Source organism: Balaenoptera physalus, assembly GCF_965194825.1.
Source record: "Balaenoptera physalus genome assembly, chromosome: 16".
Taxonomy (NCBI): Eukaryota; Metazoa; Chordata; class Mammalia; order Artiodactyla; family Balaenopteridae; genus Balaenoptera; species Balaenoptera physalus.
Window position 1 is genome coordinate 26,378,581 of NC_138898.1, and position 23,232 is coordinate 26,401,812.

Here is a 23,232-nt window from a genome sequence, read left to right on the forward strand (position 1 = left end):
TAAGCCCTTCAGGTCTCCTGGGCCCGACGCCAACGTTGCCTCCCCAGGTCCAGTCAGAATTCACTGTCCACCCAACAGTGTGTGCCAGGCCCCTACCCGGTGCCAGTACCAGTTAGATGGGGGTGGGGACAGAGGGGTGGGATGCATCCTGCCCTCTGCAGCTCACAGCCCAGTGGGAAGATGCAGAGCCAGCCCCAAATAAGTAAGAGAAGCATTCTTCTAGAACTGTGTGTGCAAAGTGCTGTGGGCTTGAAGGAAGAAGGGGGCGGGGGGCGCGGGGCGGTGGTCAGAGGAGGAAGTGTCCATGGCTTCCTCCCCTGGACTTCCAGACGCAAGGTCTAGTGTGATGAGAAATGGGCAGGGGCGGGGGCAGGGACGAGCAGAAAGCAAGACACACACACACACACACACACACACACACATACCCTGTGGTCTGTTTCCCCCACAAAACTAAAGCTATTTAATTTGAAGGACTATTCTTTATTCTGAGATTATAGCTTTCCTGTTTTTTGGTGTTCTGATGTCTTTTCCAGAAGGTACTTTGTTTGTTTTTTTATTGTGGTTAAAGAGGACATAACATGAGTTCCACTCCCATAACAAAATGTTAAGTGTATGGCACAGTATTGTTAGCTAGATGCCCAGCGCTGTACAGCAGATCCCTAGAACTTATTCCTCTTGCATAACTGAAACTCTACCCCCATTGAATAGCAACTCCCCATCTCCTCCTCCCCCCAGCCCTTGGCAACCACCCTTCTACTTTCTGTTTCTATGAATTTAACTGTTCTAGATGCCTCATATAAGTGGAATCCTGCAGTATTTGTCCTTCTGTGACTGGCTGATTTCACTTAGCATGTCCTCATGTTTTCATCTGTGTTGTAGCATAAGACAAGATATTCTTTTTCATGGCTAAATAACAAACATTTCATTGTATGTATATACCACATTTTCTTTACTTTCATCCGTCCATCAATGGACATATAGGTTGTTTCCAATTCCATTGCAATGCTGCCGTCAACATGGGAATGCAAATATATTTTTGAGATCCTGATTTCAGTTCTTTTGGATATATACCCGGAAGTGGGATTGCTAGATCATATGATATTCAGTTTATTTTGAGGAACCTCCATACTGTTTTCCCTAACAGCTGCACCATTTTACATTCCCACCAACATGCACAAGGTTTCTCTTTTTTATATCCTCCAACACTTGTTAATTCTTGTCTTTTTGATATTAGCCATTCTAACATGTGTGAGGTGGTATCATATTGTAGTTTTGATTTGCATTTACCTGATGATTAAGGATGTTGAGCACCTTTTCACTTGCTTGTTGGCCATTTGTGTTTCTTCTTTGGAGAAAAGTCTGTTCAGATCCTTTGCCCATTTTTAAATTTGGTTATTTGGGTTTTTGCTATTGAGTTGTAGGAGTTCCATATATATTAACTTCTTATCATGTGTATAGTTTGCAAATTTATGGTTTGCAAATATTTTTTCCCATTCTGTAGGGGTTGCCTTTTTGTTGATTGTTTCTTTTGCTGTGCAGAAGCTTTTTAGTTTGATATAGACCCACTTGTCTATTTTTGCTTTTGTTGCCTGTGCTTTTGGTGTCATATCCAAGAAATCATTGCCAAGACCATTGTTATGAAACTTTTCCCCTGTGTTTTCTTCTAAGAGTCTTATAGTTTCAGATCTTATATTTAAGTCTTCAATCCATTTTGGGTTGACTTTTGTGTAGGGTGGAAGATAAGGGTCCAGTTTCATTCTTTTGCCCATGGATATCCAGTTTTCCCAGCACCATTTGTTGTTTGGTTTTAAAGGCCTTCTTTGGCAGAATAACAAATTTTCAGTCCTTTGCAAGTTCCCTAAAGTTTCTTTAGAAATGTTGCTGGTTTATGAAATCCTGTGAACCAGACTCTCATAATTTTATTATAGTGACAGATTGTTTTTTAAAAACTAGGATTTGTGGGCCAGTATACACATGGCTCTTATGAAAAGGGTGGGTCAGTCAGGAATGTTCCAGAAAATCTGAGCCATAGGGCCCATGTCCTTGGAGGCCACATCCCAGTCTGACTGGTAGTTCATTCCTTCTCCCCAATCAGGCCGTGAGCGGTTTGGAGTTCGGGGCTCCACAGAGAAGGTGCTTGTTAACGTCTGTCCCCTGCCTTGCAGCCAGGAGTGCTGAGATCAGAGAGGTGAAGCCCTTTGCCTACATCACAGAGCAGCTCAGGCAGAGGCGACCCAGCCTGGGATCTCCCAGTTCTCGGGCCAGCGCTGTCTTGACTGCCCTGTTATCAGCACGTGTCTCTCTGCCTGCACTGAACAAAACCTTTCTCACCCTGTAGTCCAGAGTGGCTGACAAAAAGCTTTTTCCTTCCGAACTGGAAAGCCTTGATTTTGTAGAGATGGGGCTTGTACCAGCATGGCACCTGGCACATGGGGAGAACATGGTAACTGTCTGACGATGGGATGGCCAGCATTTCCAATTGGGAGGTGGCTCCGTGTAAGAGCCAGAAATTAGAAAATTCAGATTCTGTTTCCTGCTCTGCCGCAGGTTTACTGTTTGACACTGGGCAGGTCCCTTCCTGTCCTTAGTTATCTCATCTGTTAACAAAAACAGCAACAATTATGATAGATAACATGTAATGAGTGCCTCATATGTGTCAGGCCCTGTGCTAACCACTTTCATAGGTATTAACCTATTTACTCTTCCCAGTCACCCCAGAGATAGAGATTATTAATGCCTCTGGAATACAGATGAGGAAACACTAGCCCAGAAGTGTTAAGTATCTTGTCCAAGGTCACACAGTTAGTTAGAGGGACAGCAGGGATTGAAACGCAGGCAGGCTGGCCCCAGAGATCATCTCATCACTAGGTGATACTGAGCATCTAGAAGATTTATCTTTTCTTGCTCAGAAATGCAGTGATTCTTTGAGACACAGAAAGTGGGAGCTGTTTCAGTTCTGGGCCTTTGGCAAACTGTTTCTGGTTGAGCGCCTGTAGGCTTTGTTAAATACCAACCACGCAGATCTCTTCCTGGGAGGAAGGCAACTGTTAGGACAGGGTTACTTTGGAGGAATTTTGGCAGACAGGAAGAAAAAAAAGCAGATGCGAAGTCCTGTCTCCCTGTCTCTCTGCCTCTCCACGGCCTCTTCAGTGTCCCCTGCAGCTCCATCATGGCTGCCCTCAATGAGGCCCAGGCCACCTTCAGCCCCGACCTGGGTGTCTCTCTGGCAGCTGACCTCACTCACTTGCTCCAGAGCATTCCAAGTGGTGGCCAGAGTCAGCCTCTAAAGACAGCAGTGAATCACATCACGCCCCTACTTAAAGCCCTCTCATGGCTTCCGGAAACTCCTGGAATAAATCCAAGGTGATCCCTGCCCACCTCTCTGACCTTATGTCACACCTCCTCCCCTTTGCTCACCCTCCCGTAGTCCTGTGCTGTCCTAACCAGTGGCCACTAGCCATACGGGGCTGCTGAGCCCTTGGAATACGGCTAGTCTGAATTGAGATGTGCGCATCCATATAAACTACACACCTGATCGTGAAGCTGTAGTACAAAAAAGATGTAAAATGTCTCATTAATAATTTCTATATTGGGAATTCCCTGGCGGTCCAGTGGTTAGGACTCAGCCTTTCCACTGCAGGGGGCCTGGGTTCCATCCCTGGTCAGGGAACTAAGATTCTGCAAGCCGGGCTTCCCTGGTGGCGCAGTGGTTGAGAATCTGCCTGCCAGTGCAGGGGACGCGGGTTTGAGCCCTGGTCTGGGAGGATCCCACATGCCACGGAGCAACTAGGCCCGTGAGCCACAATTGCTGAGTCTGCGTGTCTGGAGCCTGTGCTCCGCAACAAGAGAGGCCGCGATAGTGAGAGGCCCGCGCACCGCGATGAAGAGTGGCCCCCGCTCGCAATGAAGAGTGGCCCCCACTCACTGCAACTAGAGAAAGCCCTCGCACAGAAACGAAGACCCAACACAGCCATAAATAAATAAATTTAAAATAATAATAATAAGTTTGAGGGTGTAATATACAGCACAGGGAATATAGCCAATAAAAAAAAAAAAAATAAGATCCTGCAAGCCACATGGCATGGCCAAAAATAATAATAATAATAATTTCTATATTGATTCTACATTGAAATGTTAATATTTGAGATATATTGGGTTAAATAAAATATTAAAATGAAATTCACCTATTTCTTTTTACTTTTTTTTTTAACAATACCAATGTTTATTCTGAAAAGTAATTGTACGTTCCAAGTAGCAGATATTAACAACTTCCAACACGATCTCTAGGAGTAATTCACAGTTCTGAACTATGCTTTGGAAAAGCATTTCCAGCTGTCTGTGCAGGATTTATTCCTATCGCATCATTGGTAATAAGTGCACTTGTTGCTGCAGGAACTTTACATTCTTCTGCTGCAAACTTTAAGACTGTTGTGAAAGGTGTACTTTCAGGAACACTGTGTACTTTGTAAGGCAGCCTTGGGTCCAAGGTCAGTGTGATCTTAAAGGAAACTGTGGTGGAACCAGCCTGGACAGAGACCCCATGCCAACTCCCTCTTTTTACTTTTTTATTGTGGCTACTAGAAAATTGTAAATTGCATGTGTGGCTCGCATTCTATTCCTATTGGACTGTGCTGCCCTAGCCACACTGGCTTTCCTTCAGTTCCTGGACGGTGCCCAGCTCTTCCCAGCCCCAGGCCGCAGGCCCCTGCATCCCTCCTCCAGCAGCTCTTCTCCACCCCCTCTCAGTTGCCCTGCCCCCATCCCCCACTGCCGCTGCACCTCCGTTACACAATCATGGAGAACCCTTCTGTTTGCATGTTTGTTATCTTTTTTCCTCCTGGATGGACTGCAGGCTCCCGAGGATCTGCTCTTGGTCCAGTACCTGGTTCCGCGTTGGCCGGGAAAGGCCTGTGGTCAGTCAGAGGCCTGGGGGAGGGAAGGATGGGAACCGGCTCACATTCCTCCGCCTGAAGCCAAGGTGTCGGGGAGGGGGCGGGGGGCGGGTCTTAGGCCAGAAGGCTCCACCTGCTGTTGGCCAGGGCTTAGCAGAAGCAGGAGTAGGTAATCAGCAGCTCTGAGCGGAAGACATGGGCTACAAGGGGCTTTGGGCTTTTCGTGGGGTCCTGGGAACATGCTATTTGGGTAGAACCAGGGCTGCAGAGCCTCCCAGGCTTCATGAGAACTCGTTTGCCAGCTGGGCCGGCTGCCACTGTCTGCCAGGCCCTAGGGAAACGCCAGGGCAGCCCAGGTGGACTTGAGCTTTGCTGGGGCTCCCCAGGGTCCGTCTCGGCCCTGCTGCTCACCAGCACGGTGACCTTGACAGGTCACTCAGCTCCCCTCCAAATGAGCATCAGCTCACTGCCTGGGGCCGGTGAGGACCAGAGGGAGGGACGTGTGTCTCCAGCACCGACGCGGCACCGTGTGGGAACACACAGATGTGCAGGCCACCCCGACGTCCTTGTGACCAACGCTCCCTCCATGCCAGCAGCCACCTTTGCAGGGCGCTGGCCACGATGGGGACAGAAGCAGTGCCTGGCCTCAGTTCCTGAGCAAGCCCCCCACACCTCCCGATACGGGAGGACCTCCAGGTCACCACCTCGTTCTGTGTTTTCACCCCGAGGACCCTGACTTTGGAAGGATCTGGAGGAGGCAGAGGTACCACCATTTCTGTGAAGAAGGCATGTGGGTTCTAATTGGCCACAAGCTCAGAGTGAGCCCACGGGTGACCTGATTGCTAAAATAGTCCAGGAGGAAGGCAGAAGCTTCCAGAACCGGGAGCGGGTGGGGTGGCCGAAAGGAAGTGAGGGCATCGTTTTGGAACTGGCCCAACTCTGCGGCCAGCTCTGGAGAGCAGGGAGCCCCCTCTCTCTGGAAACCTCCGCTAGTCCAGCCCCAGTGGGTGAGAACAGGGTGGGGCAAAAGCAGGTGCCAGCCAGACGCAGGGCTGGGTCAGTGGAGGTGGTGGCGAATGCTGCATTCTGACTCTCCAGCCTTTTCCAAACACTGCTCTTGAATGAATCCAGACAGCTTTTCTAAGACAGGGCCAGTGCCCCCGGGCCTTTGCCTCTCAGATTAGAAGCATCCCAGAGCATTGGGGCTGGAAGGGCCCCGGAGACCAGGTAGGACGGGCGCTCCAGTCCCACATGGGGAAGCTGGGAGCCTGCCTGGGGCCCGCGGTGAGAAGGTGACAGAGGCCAGCTCTCCTTCAGCCCTCCCGCTGCGCTCAGCGGCTCCGAAAGGGATGCAAGGAACAAAGAAGATGGCTTTTCTCATACAGTAGATAATGAATGTTTTGATTCTCAGCCCTGGAGAGGATCATCTCCCAGAGTCCCCAGCCAGGAAATTTACATACTGCAGTTGACCCTTCCAGAGGGCCTGCGGCGGGGCCTGGGCTCCAAGAGGGCAGTGGCCCCTCGCTGGTTCCTCCATGGGCAGGGATGGCTGGTGAACCCCATGATCTCCGGCCAGGCCAGGCCGGCCAGCGAGGACAGAGCCCAGCAGCCCCCAGCTTGGTGTGGAGGGAGGGGCAGGTAGGGAGGGGAAGCTTGGGCAAGAGCAACCCCCGACTCTGCTTTTCTGTTTTATGTCTAATTATAAAAGCAATTCATACTCATTGTAAAATTGGGGAACTACAGAAAGGTAGAAGGGAGAAAATGAAAGTCATCTGTCACCTCAGTGCCCAGAGATAATGCCGTCGGTATTTTGTTGTATTTCTCTCTAGTCCTGTTTTTCTGCACGGATCATACGTGTGTATCTAAGTGTGTGTTTTAACTGTAATCATACTCTACAGCTGCCTTCCCTCTCCCCACCCCCACGTTACATCGTATTGTGAACACTTTCTCACAGCATTCAAATTTTCTTTAAAGTTATTTAATGGCTGTATAATATTCTATTAAGAATTTATTTAGCCATTCTCCTATTTTTTAAATTCTCCTGTTTTGACTCTTTTTTTACCAAAGGAATTTGGCAGTTTTAAAACTTCCACTTAAAAATATAAATCCAGCTTTTCGGCTGCGGTTCTGGGACATCCTGTCTGCTATTCATACTGAGAGGCACCCCTTGGTTTAACATCTCCAGGTGACGGCAAAGGTCGTGCATTTGGAAGAAACAAAAAATAAACCCCAGCACCCCACCGGGGAGGCTGAGGCAGAGAGTTTTCCTGCTGTGCCCCCGGTGGAGTGCCATTCACATCACCAGCGCGGTGTGTGGATGTGCTCATCCTCCGGGCAGCGTCCTGGGGTGCGAGCTGGAGGAAAGGGTTGGGCCGTTCGCCCGTTCACACTCTGCTTGGGATGAGTTGACGTGTGATCTTGGGCAAGTCCTCTCACAGCTCCGTTTCACCCTCCCTAGGCTGTAATGTGGACCTGATGCTAGAGTGGCTAGAATCGAATGCCATAAAGCTGCCTCTGACCCAGTATTGCCTCACTGGGGAGCAAAGGAACAAAGGCCTGGTAGGGCCTGGGTGGCCTCAGCAAGTGACCTTTGCCCTGTAAGAGCCGTGGTGCCCCTCCCAGCTCTGAGATTCTCTGCCGTGTCCCCAGCCCCAGGAGTCTGTGGCTACATCCTGAATGGCTGGCCCTTGGCCTTCCAGTTGTCCAAACTGGATGACTCCAGACCCCTTTGAATATCTCTGGCCTCCCAGGGCCCTGATTTAGTCCCTAGCAAGGCACTCATCGGGTTTCCTGTCCTTCCCGGATCCCTGCTCAGCAGCCCGGAACCAGGCCCCAGTATGACTCATGGAGAACCCCTAGGTCTGCTGCATCCCCCAGCCCTTTCTGAGAAATTTCCTGTTGTATTCAGGGGTCATGCAAGCAGGGTTTCTGGAGGTTCAAGGCTGGACACCTCTAGAATGTACGCCTCAGGAGGGCAGGAGCCTTGTGCTTCTCACTCACTTGGTGCCCTCAGTGCCCAGCACTGGTCCTGGCCTACAGTAGACCCTCAGTAAATACTAGCCACTAGTCAGTGGGGGCCTCTGACTGCCTCAGTTCTCCTTTCCATCCTGCCCTGCTAGGCCATGAGCTCTGGGAGAGCAGAGATCAGCCAGGTTTACCTGCGTCCTCAATGCCCAGCAAAAACACTGGCATGTGGAGATGGTCCACGAATGTGTAAAGGAACAGAGAACGGATGGATCAATGAGTAAATTATGTCCTGAGAGAGTCAGAGCTCACGATACAGGCCCTCCCTTACTCCCCACCTCCCCTCCGCATGGGTCTCTTCCCTCTCACCGAAGGGTCCTGAATGGTCCCTTCCTCTGTCCCTCCTTGGTGGAAACTGAGGCTTCCTGGCTCTGTGACTTTGGACAAGTCACTCAACCTCTCTGAGTCTCCACTGCCTTTCCTGAAAGTGTGGTGAGGCTTTGGTGGTTAGTGCAGTCGGTGCCCAGCAAGTAAGTGGTGGGCACTCGAGAAGCGGCCCCTCTTGTTGACGGTGGCCTGGCCTCTGTACGTGGTGTGAGCCCCCCGACATGAGCTGGCTGACTGTTGACGGATGGAGGTGCAGGGGATGATCTTGGGCTGAGGCCACGGAGGGTTCTGGATCCCATGAGACCTGGCAGCTGTCCCTGGCACTTCGCCCTTGGCTCTGTCATTGGGTGTCCTTTCTCCTGCTGGGAAGGCACACGCTGTGGCTGGGGAGCTCGGCCAGGAGGGGGCCCAGCTCCTCTGGAGAGCTGCTCTCTTGTCTCCCCGCAGCGGGAAAGGGGCTGGCCACCCTGCCTCCGGGGCCCCCACGCCAGCTGCCCCACGCAGGGTAGGAGCAGCAGCTGCGTAATGGAAGCCCCGGGCCCCCTTGGCCTGTCACTCAACTCTCTGGGCCTCCAGACTTTAAAATGGGGGGAAATACAGTCGGACGGAAGATTTACAGGCCTGCTGAAAGCAGCAAATGAGAGGGTGTCTCTGAGAGCACTTTGGCCGCTGTCACACACGCTCCTGAGGTTATAGTACAGTCACTAGCTTGACTAGGAGCCAGTCCGCAGGGGTGGGAACACGCCCACCGCCCCTCAAAGCTGGGAGAGGCCGCCTGGCCCTGCCGCAGTTGCTGTGGGGCGTGGGGAGCTGACCACCTCCCTCAGCTTCAGCGTCCTCATCTGCCAGATGAGGGCAGCCCCCTCCCAGGGTTCCTGCGAGGAGTCACTGAGGCCCTGCACGCGAGGGGTCTGGCTAAGTCCAGCCTCAGAGGTAGTGACTGCTCCAGGGGCCTCCCCGACCTCACTTTGCCCACCTGTAATATGAAGATGATGATCCCCACCCCCATCCTTCAGGTCATCCGAGGACTCAATAAAACGAACCACGAAACCCACCTAGCGTGAGTGCCCGGCATGTAGAAAGCGCTCATTTAGCTATTATTATGCGGTTTTTGCTGGTGGTAGCAAGGCCAGCCAGGGTGAGAAGCTGCCCCCCGCCTCACCCCTGCCTCGCCTGCCCTCTGCCTGGGCTTCTCGTCCTCGGCCCACGATAGGAGACTTGGACAGATGGAAGCAGAGTGACCTCCATCGAGCTCGCCAGGCCAAACTGCGTTCCCAGCATCTTTGGAGCACGAGGCCAGCGGGACGGCTGTGCAGCAGCTGCCGCCAGCAACCCGAAGGGGGCTGAGTCTCCAGGCTGGGCCTTGGGGTCTTGGCTAGGCCTGGGCACTGAGCAGGCAATGAACCCTGGTCTTCTGCACAGACCCCTGTGCCATCTCCCAGCTGCTCCAAGGCCATCACAATCTACCTTTCTGCTCACACCATGCCAGAGCTCCAAGGGAATGCCCGAGACACAGCAAAAAGCTTTATTTTTTTCTGGTTGTGAAAGTAATTCTTGTTCACTGCAGAAAAATAAATAGAAAAATATAAATTAAGAGCACCCCAGATTTCAAACTTCCAAGTCTTTTTCTGTACACATACAGATAGAGACTGTTTTTACAAGAGTGGAATCCTATGATACTTGCTTTTAAAACAATTGGAACGAGTATACTTTTTTCTTTTATTAATTAATTTATTTATTTTTGGCTGTGTTGGGTCTTCGTTTCTGTGCGAGGGCTTTCTCTAGTTGCGGCAAGCGGGGGCCACTCTTCATCGCGGTGCGCGGGCCTCTCACTGTCGCGGCCTCTCTTGTTGCGGAGCACAGGCTCCAGACGCGCAGGCTCAGTAGTTGTGGCTCACGGGCCTAGCTGCTCCGCGGCATGTGGGATCTTCCCAGACCAGGGCTCGAACTCGTGTCCCCTGCATTGGCAGGCAGATTCTCAACCACTGTGCCACCAGGGAAGCCCGGGAATGAGTATACTTTATTTTTTAAATCTTTTTATTGTAAAATATGACACATACAGAAAGACCACATAAAATGATTGCTCAACTCGACATGTTATGAGGCAAACACCCTTGGACCCACTGCCCGGGTGAAGAACTCTGCCAGCGCCCCCCCACCCCCCCAGAAGCCGTCAGTGTGCCCCATCTTAGTCACACTCCCTACCTCCCCCCAAAAGTTTCCATTATCCGGATTTTTAAGATAATCATTTTCTGGCTTGTTATCACTCAAGTGTGCATCCCTAGATGCTATCATTTTGTCTTTTAAAAAACCTCTCTTTTATGTCCCTTTAATCTACAGGTTTATTTTTGTAACTTGCTTTAAAACAAAAAACAAAAAAACTTGGCAGTGTATCTTGGACCTTGTCCATGTGATTCTCATTTTTAATGAGTCCATTGTTCCGTCCCAGGGATGAATATAACCGACTCATTCCCCTACTGATGGACACTTAGGTTATTCTCACACTTCTGCCATTACATACAATACTATGATGGAAAACTTTATGCATATCTTTTCGTGTACTTGAATGATTCCTAGAAGGAATTTCTAGAAGTGGAGTCTCGGGTCCAAAGAACAGGCTCTTTTTTGAGAAATGATCCACATACCATATAATTCACCCATTTAAAGCATACAATTCAGTGTTTTTTCATATATTCTGAGTTGTGCAACCATCACCACAATCAATTTTAGAATATTTTCATCATCCCATAAAGAACCCCAAACCCATTTTCCCCCATCCTCTCTCCCAGCCCTAGGCAACCACTGCTATAAAGGACTGTCTTCTTTTTTTTTTTCTTTGTTTGTTTTGGTCATGCCATGCGGTTTGTGGGATCTTAATTCCCCGACCAGGGATTGAACCCAAGCCCTCAGCACTGAAAGCACAGAGTCCTAACCACCGCACTGCCAGAGAATTCCCTATAAAAGACAATCTTGGGACTTCCTTGGTAGAGCAGTGGTTAAGAATCCACCTGCCAATGCAGGGGACACGGGTTCGAGCCCTGGTCTGGGAAGATCCCACATACTGTGGAGCAAGTAAGCCCGTGAGCCACAACTATTGAGCCTGCGCTCTAGAGCCCGTGAGCCACAACTACGGAAGCCCGTGCGCCTAGAGCCTGTGCCCTGCAACAAGAGAAGCCACCTCAATGAGAAGCCTGTACACTGCAACGAAGAGTAGCCCCCACTCACTGCAACTAGAGAAAGCCCGTGCGTAGCAATGAAGACCCAACGCAGCCATAAAAAAATAAATAAATAAATTTATTTTTTTAAAAAAGGGGTTTCTTCTTTCTGTCTCTATGGATTTGTCTATTCTGGACATTTCATATAAATGAAGTCAAACAGTGTGTGACTTTTGTGACTGACTTTCAATTAGCTTAATGTTTTCAAGGTTTATTCATGTCATAGCATGCATCAGTACTTTATTCCTTTTTATTGCTGAATAATATTCCATTGCATGATTAAACCACAGTTTTTTATCCATTCATCAGTCTGTGGACATTTGGGTTGTATCTGCTTTTAGCTTTTATGAATGTGAACGTTCATGTAAATTTTTGTGCAAATGTATGTTTTCATTTCTCTTTGATATATATGTCCTAGGCATGGAATCGCTGGGTCATATGCTAATTCTGTTTAACCCTTTGAGGAACTGCCAGATGGTTTTCCAAAGTGGCTGCATCATTTTAAATTCCTACCAGTAGTGTGTGAGGGTTCTGACTTCTCCACATCCTTGTCAACACTTGTTATTATCTGTTGTTGTTGGTTTTTTTTAATAGGAAACCTAGTGGTTGCGAAGTAGTATCTTGTGGGTTTAATTTTCATTTCCCTGATGGCTAATGATATTCAGCATCTTTCGTGAGCTTATGGGCCATTTGTATATCTTCTTTGGATCAGTGTCTAGTCAGATCATTTGCCCATTTTTAAATTAGAGTATTTGTCTTTTATTATTGAGTTGTAAGAGTTCTTTATATAATCTGGTTATAATTCCTTATCAAATATATGAATTGCAAATATTTTCTCCCATTCTGTGGGTTGTTATTTTACTTTCTTAATGATGTTCTTTGCAGCACAAAAGTTTTTTATTTTCATGATGTCCAATTTATCTATTTTTTTGTGTAAATTTATTTTTATTTTTTTATTTATTTATTTTTTGGCTACGTTGGGTCTTCGTTGTTGCGCACGGGCTTTCTCTAGTTGCGGCAAGCAGGGGCCACTCTTCACTGCCGTGTGCGGGCTTCTCATTGCGGTGGCTTCTCTTGTTGCGGAGCACGGGCTCTAGGCGCACGGGCTTCAGTAGTTGTGGCACGTGGACTCAGTAGTTGTGGCTCACAAGCTCTAGAGCACAGGCTCAGTAGTTGTGGTGCACGGGCTTAGTTGCTCCGCGGCATGTGGGATCTTCCCGGACCAGGGCTCGAACCCCTGTCCCCTGCATTGGCAGGCGGATTCTTAACCACTGCGCCACCAGGGAAGTCCAATTTTTTTCTTTTGTTGCTGTGCTTTTGGTGTCATATTTAAGGAACTGTTGCCTAACCCTAGGGCGTGAAGATTTATGCCTATGTTTTCTTCTAACAGTTTCATAGTTTTAACTTAAACATTTGGGTCTAAGATTCATTTTGAGTAAATTTTTGTGTGGGGTGTGAGGAAGGTGTCCAGCTTCCTTCTTTTGCATGTGGGTAACCAGTTGTCCCAGCACCATTTCTTGAAAAGACTGTCCTTTCCCCATTGAATTATCTTGGAACTTTTGTTGAAAATCAATTAACTGTAAATGTGAGGCTTTATTTATTTATTTATTTATTTATTTATTTATTTATTTATTTGACTACGTTGGGTCTTCGTTGCTGCGTGTGAGCTTTTTCTCTAGTGTGGCGAGCGGGGGCTACTCTTCGTTGTGGTGCGCGGGCTTCTCATTGTGGTGGCTTCTCTTGTTGCAGAGCATGGGTTCTAGGCGCACGGGCTTCAGTAGTTGTGCGTGGGCTTAGTAGTTGTGGCGCACATGCTTAGTTGCTCTGCAGCATGTGGGATCTTCCCAGACCAGGGATCGAACCTGTGTCCCCTGCATTGGCAGGCGGATTCTTAACCACTGCGCCACCAGGGAAGTCCCAATTATGGTTTTTTATTTTAATATTTATTTTTATTTATTTTATTTTTTTTGGCTGCATTGGGTTTTCATTGCTGCTCACGAGCTTTCTCTAGTTGCGGCGAGCGGAGGCTACTCTTCGTTGTGGTGCGTGGGCTTCTCATTGCAGTGGCTTCTCATTGCGGTGGCTTCTCTTGTTGTGGAGCACGGGCTCTCAGCGTGCTGGCTTCAGTAGTTGTGGCACGTGGGCTCAGTAATTGCGGCTCACGGGCTTAGTTGCTCCGCAGCATGTGGGATCTTCCCGGACCAGGGCTCGAACCCATGTCCCCTGCATTGGCAGGCGGGTTCTTAACCATTGCGCCACCAGGGAAGCCCTTAATTACGTTTTTGAAGTGTTCATTGCAAATGCATAGCGATGCAATTGATTTTTGTGTATTCAGCTTGTATCCCACAACTGTGCAGAAATCATTTATTAGTTCTAATATTTTTTGGTGGATTCTTCAGAATTTTCTATATACATTAGTCATCTACAAATAGTTTTACTTCTTCCTTTGCAATCTGGATGCCTTTCTTTTCTTGCCTTAGTGCCCTGGCTGGAACCTCCAGTACAATGTTGGACAGAAATGGTGAGAGTGGACGTTCTTCTCTTGTTCTTGATCTCAGGGGGAAAGCACCCAGTCTTTCACCATTAAATGCAATACTCACTGTAGCACGGCTCATTTTTAGGATTTTCTGGAAGGTTGGCTGTTACAGCCTCACTACTAGTGTGTATGAATGGGACCCCAGTCCCCTTGCCAAAACAATAGCCCCGAGTTTAGAGGTGAGGACCCCAAGGCCAGGGAAGGGAAGTGTTGCATGCCTCATGACACGGCTGCTCAGCCGCCTTCCATTCAGCTGTCCACAGTCACTGGGGAGTCAGCCTCCTGGACACTCAACCTTCCCTCCCCTAGTAGGGATGCCTTGAGACCCACCAAGGGCAGCCACTGGTACAGAGGGAGGCCTGGGTTCTGTTCTTGGCTTGACCACTAAATTACTGTATGATCTTGGGCATGTTGCTCCATTCCCCATTCCCTGGGCCTCAGTGTTTCCATCTTTGCAGTGGGAGAGGTGGTCCACTCTAAAGTCCTCCAGCTCTGACCACTCACCCCTAAACCCGCAGCTGCTTCTGCCACTGCCTGGAAGGACCACCAGAGGGCGCCCCAGACCAGCATTTGGCCCAGCTCTGGTGCAGGGGGCCTTAGGGAGGCTGAGAGGCAGGGCGTGTTTTCCAGGAGCCACTAGCTTTGCTTACACAGACTTCCTTGTGGCTAGACCTACCCAAGCCGTCTCCCCATTCCTATGAGCACTGATGTCTGAGAAGGGAGGATGGAGACATTGCCCCCAAGGCCAGTGACCTTGCACTCATCCCTGTCTGCTTTGGGTTGGCTGCATAAGGCCCAGGCGTCCCAGTGTCAGGGCCAACAGCCTTGAGTTTCTCAGCCTCAAAAGGTTTCCACTGTCACTAGGCTTCTTATGGCTGAGGCACCCTTCCCCCACCACATTACCCGGCAGTACAAAGCCCCTATCCTGGAGAGTGCCTGGCTGCCTAGAAGGGACACGTCACAGCCCATTTTGCATATGGATGGATTCACGATGGGGGCCCTGGACAGCGTAGTCTTGGAAACCACGACATCCAGGACCCCCAGATACCTCACGTGACAGACCCCAGAACCACAGAAATAGGCACCATAGACCTCAGGGACCACCTGGCACTTCCCAGAGCAGAGTCTCTCACCTCTTTCTGAAGGGTTCTCCTGGGAGCACCAGAGGGGCTCTATCAGGCCCTCCGAGACTCCCCTAATGCTGATCTCACCCTCCAAACAGAAGCAGAACCTTTGCTTTGCAAATCAAGCCCCAAGACAAAGCAGCCTCTCCCAGCCTGTTCCCCGGAGGGATGCCGCAGCCCCCGCCCACCCGGATGCCTGCAACTTGCCTTGCATTCCATTACTTGTGTATGTTTTTTCTCTCCCCTTCCAGACCGGGCCCCCTTGAAGGCAGAGTGACTCTCCCATGCTCCTCAGTTCCCTCCGTGGCAGCTGGTTCAGGACTTGGCATCCAGTAGGAGCTCAACAGATGTCACCATGGGAATCCCTATCCCATCCTGTCCTCCCACTCAAGGACTGGGGCTGCCTCTGCCCCTCACTTAGCTGTGTGGCTTTGGGCCACTTGCTGAGCCTCTCTGAGCTTCCACTCTGTTTTCTTCTTTGCCGCTCTACTTCCCTCAGAAGATTGCCGGGGTCAGAGAGAGTGTGAGAGCCCTGGAGTGAAGGGTGACATGCTCTCCCCATGTCAAGTGCAGTTGTCCTCAGAGCACAGGGCTGCACGCGGAGGTCACATGGAGGAGAGGCAGGCGCCAGGCCACACCCTCCCGAGTGCCCCAGTTTTCAAATAACAATGGCAGTGGCAGACATTTCCTGGGCCTGTTCCATGGACCAGACACTGTGCTAAGTATCTCACCCAGATTCTCTCTCTTGATCCCCTCTGTGACCCTTCGAGTAGGCAGCATGACCATCCCCAGCTTTGCAGACAGGGAAACTGAGGCAGGCAGCAATTAGCTACGTTGCCTGAGGTCACACACTTGGCCAGTGCTGGGGCTGGGACTTGGACCCTGGTGTCTGGCCTCTGGAGCACGTGCTCTTAGCTACTGAGCCTGCTCGGTGAAGCTGACACGGGGCAGGGATGGGCAGCCCTGGGGTCTTTTTGTCCACTCTATAGGAATCTTCAGGGGTCAGAGATCATTTGTTCTGACCTTCCCGTTTCAGGACTGGAGCACTGAGGCCAGAAAGGAGAGCCTCCCTCAGTCTCTCTCACACACCAGGGCAGCTGGGGCAAAGCAGGACCCCGGCAACATCTGCCAGGGAAACTGGGTGATGCCTAAGCCCATGAAGTCTCAGAATCTATGATTCTAAAAATTATCCTGGGGCCTCATTCCCAACAGCCAGCCTCTGTTGTGGTTAGACTCGTTTGCCCAACTTTGGGGTCTTGGTGGGGGGTGATAGGGAGTACTCAAAGGCTCAGAATGATGCCCACCCACCAGCCCAGACGCTGGGCACCAACAGGCTCCTTCTCCCCAGCGCCCAGCCCCTTATCAGGAAAGGAATTTGGGTTGGTGGGGAGGGGGAAGTCCGAGGCCCCTGGCTCCAGCAAGGTGGGTAGGAGAGATAGGGAAGTGGGGAGGGGGCCACGGGAGTCCTGCTGGGAGGGCCAGAGGCCGGAAGGGATGCCCAGAGCCAGCGTGGGGGGGTGGGGTTTGCCAAGCGCTGTCCTTGCTGGCCCGGCCCTGCGACATGGTTCCAGGGCTGCTCCTGCCTTCCATCCTTGCCAGGCAAGACGCCGGCACCTTTAATTAGCAAGCAGCAGCCTCTCCCCGATTCATCACAGTCACTGTTTAATTAGCCGCACACAAGGCGCCCCTACGCCCCAGCTCCGGGTTGAGCAGCCTGCCTCTCTCACAGAGCCTGCCACCACCTCATGGTGTCCCCTGCCACCACCACCCCCCATACTTATTCTGCTCCCCAGAATGGGGGATGGGGCGGGCACGCCTGGCTGAAACCTCAAGGAGATTCTGGGCACTGAGGCTTGCATTGAAGGCATCCAGCAAACATTATTAGGGCCTCGAGTCTGCGCCAGGCTGGCGCTGGGCGGAACCCAGGCTGGACGGGGGTGGCCGCCTCGGTCCTGTGTGCTTGCTGGGGCCGGCTTTTCCCTTTGGGAGGTTTTGCTCCCACCCCACATCCGGAAAGGGACGGCCATTTCTTCCTGTTCCTCCCTGTCCGAGAGCCCAGCAGGCTCCCCCGAGAAGGCTGCATCTTCCGGGATGGAGAGGGTCCATCCTCCAACCCCACCTCCCCCAGCCGCAGATCCCGGAGGCCCAGGCCACGGGCAAAGGGCAGGGGTGGGGGAGTCTCAGCTGCGCTCTGCGTCTGCAAGGGCCCTGGGAGTCGGGGACCCACGAGTGAGGCCACAGGCTGTGGCTGAACCGGGCACTCTGTTTCCTTGAAGCAGGGCGGGGCTGGGAGCCCTGGGAGCGACACCCCACACCCTTCCTGCAGAGCCTGGGCAGCTGCCGCCTCGGGGCAGCCAGCTGGAGGCAGGAGGCTCAGGTTCCAGCCCAGCCCTGCGCTCTGGTCCATCTGTGGCTTCAGGCAAATCAGCCACACTGGGGCCTCAGCATCCTGGCCGCAGAAGGGCGCCGACCCCCAGCTCTGCCGTGGACTAAGGACTTGGAAGGATCGGCGTTTATTCTGCCTCCTGAGGGAGGGGCCAGAGCCCGGCTGCCCTGGTGCTGACCATCTGTGTGCTCACCAAACTGCACTGGCCTCAGTTTCCCCACGAGTAGCAGCTACCTCATGGGTTGTCGTGAGGATTAAATGATTTACCGTGTTTAGTGCACTCAGAACAGAGGGAGTCCTCAGTCATCATTGGCCGTTCTTGCCATTATTTCCCTTCCTTTTATCCATCAATATTTATTGCCAGGTATGAGGGCGTTGGTGGTGAGTGAGTGAGGTGACCTCCCTGCTTTCAGTTTTCCTTCCAGTGGGGGAAGCAGCTGAAAACAAGTAATAAATAAAGGAAAAGTATAATTTCATGTGAATTAAGTCTGCAGTTTAGTTAACGGTAATATATCAGTGTTAATTTCTTAGTTTTGACAGATGTACCACTGTTAGGTAATGCACTGACATTAGGAAAACTGAGTGAAGGATATACAGACACCCTTGGTACTGTCTTCGCAACTTTTCTGTGAATTTAAAATTATTCCCTAAAAATAGTTTATTCAAAATATACAATTTGGAAAAAAAAGAAAAAGAACAAAAAGGGGAATTTCCTGGCAGTCCAGTGGTTAGGACTCCATGCTTTCACTGCTGGGGGCCTTGGTTCAATTTCTGGTTGGGGAACTAAGATCCTGCAAGCTGCGTGGGCGGTGCAGCCAAAAAAAAAAGAAACAAAAAATACAATTTGGGGTAATGGTAAGTACCAGGAAGAAAATAAACGGGGGCAAGAGATAAGGGAGGGGGTGGGGGCCATTTCAGAGAGGGTGATCCTCTCAGAGGAGGCGGCATTGGGAGAAACTGAGTGATGGGAAGATCAGGGGAAGACGGGTCAGGAGGAGGGAACCGCAGGTGCAAAGGCCTGGAGGCAGGAATTGGCTTGGGAGGTTTGCGGTCCACCTGCAGGGTTGGAGGGGGCTTCGTGGGTAGAGATGAGCTCCGAGAAGTTGGCAGCTTTCCTTCAACGTCATTTTACCCTTTTCAAAGGACAGGAGGGAGGAGGGAGACCCTGGGCTGGGAACTGTATCTGGCCCTTTCCACGAATTAGCACCTCACTTCGTCCCTACAGTCACCCTGTGGGGGAGATACCAGCATTTTCATTTACAGGCGAGACGGTGGAGGAACAGAGACTCAGCCCACGTCCTTCTCGGTAAAAGTGACAGGCCTGTGCTTGGAAGGAGACACCTCATGGCCCTTGAGGCTGTGCTGGGGACTTGCTGGGAGACATGGAGTGGGCTAAAAGGCAGGGCCTGCACAAGGCCTGAGTGTGGCTGTGGAGGGGTAGGCCAAGCAGGAAGGGGGCACCCGAGAGATGGGGTCTCTGGCCAGCACAAGGCTGTGTGTAAGCGCTAGGGAGCATCTTTGTACAATAGTTTTGTAATCAACTTTGGAAATAGTAATACACATTTGTAATACAAAATTCTGAAGGTACAAAACAACATATAGAGACAAGTTAAGATCCCCCCCACCACAGTTTCCTTCCCTCAGAGATGCCCTCTGAGACCTGTTTCTTGTGCATCTTTCCAGAGCAGCACCTTGACCACAAACAACCAGCAGTCCCCGTGGGCCTGTCGGGCACCACCTGCCAGAAAGCCCTAGACGTACAGTTGTCGCTTTTAATCCTCATACCAACCCTTGCCGTGTATATATATCAGTCTCTCCACTTAAAATTGGAGTAAACTGAGGCACAGACAGGTTAAATCACTTGTCCAGTGCCACACAGCTAACACAGGGTTTGAACTCAGGGACTCTCTGATGACATTGTATAGATGAAGAAACTGAGGCACAGAGAGGTTGAGTAACCAACCCCAGGTGACCCAGCAAGGAGGTGGAGGAGCCAGGACTTGAGTCTGGCAGTCTTGATCCTGAATCTGCACCCCTGGCACCGCACTGTACTGGGAGAAAGGACCCCAACTCCAGAGTCAGCCGCATCCAGGAGTGATGCCCACCACTGCTTGGCTGCCTGGCCTTGGACGAGTCACTGTCTTCTCTGTGATCTGGCTCCCCACTCAGGATGGAGAAAAGGAAGCCTGCCAATCAGATGGCTTAGGGATGAGGGAGGGTGGAGGGAGAGGCCTCTGGCGCACAGTGGCGCTTGGGATGTTGCTCTCCCCACCGTCCGATGGGCGCTTCCTGTGAAGGGCAAGGGGAAGGATGTGGCCAGGTAGGTGTTTCAGGGGGCCGGGAGCTTAAGGTGGGGTGTCCTTTCCCTGCAGCTGTGCAGACAAAGCAGATGAGAGGCCCCTCCACCTCCGGGAGCGGGATGGGTGGAGCCCTCTCCCCTGCATCCACCCTCTACGCACCCCACAGCCACACTACTGACCGAGGAATTCTGGGGAGTCAGGAGAGGGAAAAGGGGTTTCCAGAGGTTTGTGCAGTGGGCCCAACACCCCAACCCAGGCTGTGTGCCAGGACCCTGCAAGGTGGGCGGGGCAGGATGCAGGGAAGGAGGCTGCAGCCAGGAGCCACAGGAATGACCAAGAGAAAAGGGGCCCAGCCCAGGTGCCGGCTCAGGCTGGGTTCCCAGGGGTGTGGTCCTCACGTCAGCAGGGTCGCCGCAGGCTGGTGGGCTGGCCTTCAGCTTAGCAGGCTCAGAAAACTGATTTTTCTACCTCTCCCCTGCTGTGCCCCAGGGATGATCAGAGGATTGGGGCCGAGATAGCCCAGTTCTCCAGGACGTGGACCAAAAAACCCAAAACCAGTTTCTTCATGGACAACATGGACCACACCATTAAGGGCCAGACTACATTAGTCTCCCCTCCGATTCCTTTCCTCATACTCCAGGCCTGGGGAGCCTGGGTTAATAATGAGAGGGGCCTGGGGATTGAGGTATGAAAGGCGGTGTCAAAGCATTTGTCAGTGATCTCAGCCAGGCCGCCCAGAACAGCACAGGCGGGGTGGGGATGGGGGAGCAGGGGCGCCGGGACTGGGGAGGTGAAACCCGGCTTGGGTTTGAATCCCAGCTCTGCTTCGTCCCTGGTCATGTTAACTTACCACTATGAGCCTCGGTTTCCCCATGTGTAAAATGGGGTTGTTATCAGAATCGAGATCTCATCATAATGGTAGAGCTTCTTACACAAAGCACGATACGTAGTAGGTGCTCAATAAATGTTACTCTCCTCCACTGACTAGCTGATTAAGCCCATTTTCTAAACTCTACAGGCCTGGAGACGAATTTTGGCACTTGTCCTCTGTTCACACAGCCGGCTGGGAGATGCACTTTGGTCTCCAAATGTTAGAATTGCTGAAACATTAACAGGGAGATGGGGGAGACTACTGCATTTGAAAGTGGTGCTGTGCCTACTGATGGGGCCCGGTGGCCGCAGGGCCTCCTCTGCAAGCGCCAGGAGACTCCTGATCTGGCAGCGTATCTCCCCTGCCTGAGGCTGGGCTGGCTCAACCCACAACGGCTTCTTTTTGGCAACTACTTTTCTAGAAGTCTCCCAGAAGACACCGCCTCCTGTCCTGACAATGTTATGGGCCTTCAGTCTGGTCTGGAGCTGGAGGTGACTGCAGGGGGTGGAAGGGAGCTGAGCCAGTCCTGAGGGTGTTCGTGAGGGGGCCTTCTCTACCCAGTCCTCTCTGCCCCTGGGAGCAAGGCTGAGGGCGTGCCACAGGGGTGCAGCGCTTGCCTGTGGGCAAGTGTCAAAGTGCTAGAAAAACTGAAAGGGGCTTCTCCAATGCGGGGATGATAATCTTTAGAAAACCTTCTGTTTCTTCTGTGAGGCAGAAATTACAAGCTAGAAATGACCTGGACCATCAATGTTTTTCCAGGAGGATGTTAAATTGATATTGGACAGAAAAAGGTATTCGGGACTTCCCTGGTGATGCAGTGGTTAAGAATCCACCTGCCAATGCAGGGGACATGGGTTTGAGCCCTGGTCCGGGAAGATCCCACATACCGTGGAGCAAGTAAGCCCGTGCACTACAACTAGTGAGCCTGCGCCCTAGAGCCCGCGAGCCTAGAGCCCGTGCTCCGCAACAAGAGAAGCCACCGCAATGAGAAGCCCGCGCACGGCAATGAAGAGTGGCCCCTGCTCGCCGCAACTAGAGGAAGCCCGCGCACAGCAACGAAGACCCAACACAGCCTAAGATAAATAAATAAATTTATTAATTAATGTTAAAAAATTTTTTTAAAAAAAGAAGAAAGAAAAGGGTGTTCGTGGTGAACTAAATCTGGGAAACACCAACTTAACCATCCAATGCGGTTTCTTCTCTGCAGGGTTTCTCAGAGCCTTTCATGTGCATTTGTGAAGTTCTAGAGGCAGCAGCTCTGTCTACGCAGCAGGCAGACCTCTGACGATGGTGTCCTTTTCAATTGTCCTGGACCATCTCGTGAGCTTAGAGGACTATGGGTCCCACTTTGGGAAATGTCAACATAGTAAAAAACCTCTCCCTCCTCTACATATCAGAGCTGGAGGAATCTTGGGGACTCTGGAAGAATCTTGGGGAGCACAGGGTCCAAAGAAAAGGATTCAGAAGATGCTCTAGCCTTTATTTTAAAGCTAAGACTTTATCCCTATTTTCCCTATATTAATACATTTAATCTTCACAACCAACCTATAAAGTAAGGACTGTTGTCATCTTCATTTTCCAAAGGTAAACCAAGGCACAGAGAGACAAGTCCTGGTCCAGGTTCACAGCTGGCAAGTGGTGGCGCTGGGATTTGAACCCAGGCTGCCTGAGTGAGGGGCTGCTCTCGCAACCACTGCACGGTCCACCTTTAGCGCGAAGCCCCCGGAAGCTGCCCTGTTTTGCAGCCACGCACTTAAGCTCCCGTCTGAGGGTGACGCTTCCTGCAAGTGGCTGGTCTCGAGTGTTCTCAGGAGACTCTGTGGCTTCTGTTTCCCAGGGTGACAGTCTTCTGGCTCTGAGTCCAGGGTGGGCGGGGATGCCCCACGGGTGAGCCATGCTTTCCAGCAGCCTGGCCCCACCAGAGGTCACGTTAAGGCCATGTTATGCTCTCATTTCATTCTCAGCCTGATTAGCTTCATTCCGCAGGAGAGCCTCAGAAGGGAACCAAGCCTCAGAGAGGGGAAGTAACCTGCCCAGTCACACAGCAAGGAGATGGTGAGACTGGCCCTTAAACCCAGGGAGCTGGACTCCAGAGCTGGGTGTTCAAGATAACGGTGCCCTTGGTGACAAGGCAGTGGGTCCCTGTGGCCAGGGCAGCGGCACAGGTATGGGGCCACACCCCATCAGGCCCCACTCTCCTGTCTAGCTGCCGCCCCTGCACACCCACTACAGCCCCCTTCTGGACAGATACGATCTCGGCTTCCCTGATAATCTCCCTGGGCCTCCTCTTCCCAGCCTCACGTGGGCCAACAGTCAGTAGCATAAAAACAGGCAGATAGGTCACCACCACCGAGGACACGAGAAGCAGTTGCCACGGTGGCCGCGCAGGGGTTTATCTCCACCTCTTGGAGCAGGGCCTCGGTAGCGTCCTCTTTCTGGGGTGCAGACTTTTTGTTCTGGGTGCTTTTTTCTCCCCCTTTAGCTCACCAGTTCCTGGAGATAGAGTTGTTTGTCTGTCTGTCCATCTGTTTACCTGGGCACCTGTCATGTGCTGGGC

The 23,232-nt window shown here is 51.5% G+C and overlaps 1 protein-coding gene and 1 pseudogene across 2 annotated transcripts; one reads left to right on the forward strand and one right to left on the reverse strand.

Moving 5' to 3' along the window:
• Positions 1–136: 136 nt before the first annotated feature.
• Positions 137–14,963, reverse strand: LOC309646115 (ubiquitin-fold modifier 1 pseudogene; annotated as a pseudogene). The gene is made up of 2 exons: positions 14,898–14,963; positions 137–4,612 (listed from the first exon to the last, which is right to left on the reverse strand). The product of its transcript is annotated as a ubiquitin-fold modifier 1 pseudogene (transcript).
• Positions 14,964–14,985: 22 nt separating this feature from the next.
• LOC309646116 (uncharacterized protein C20orf203) lies at positions 14,986–20,001 on the forward strand (the record flags this gene model as incomplete). Its single annotated transcript, XM_082432091.1, is given in 6 exon segments — positions 14,986–15,003; positions 16,467–16,490; positions 16,492–16,533; positions 16,535–16,579; positions 16,581–16,667; positions 16,669–20,001. Coding segments are annotated over 6 exon segments (336 nt in total). The 3' UTR covers positions 16,789–20,001.
• Positions 20,002–23,232: the final 3,231 nt, after the last annotated feature.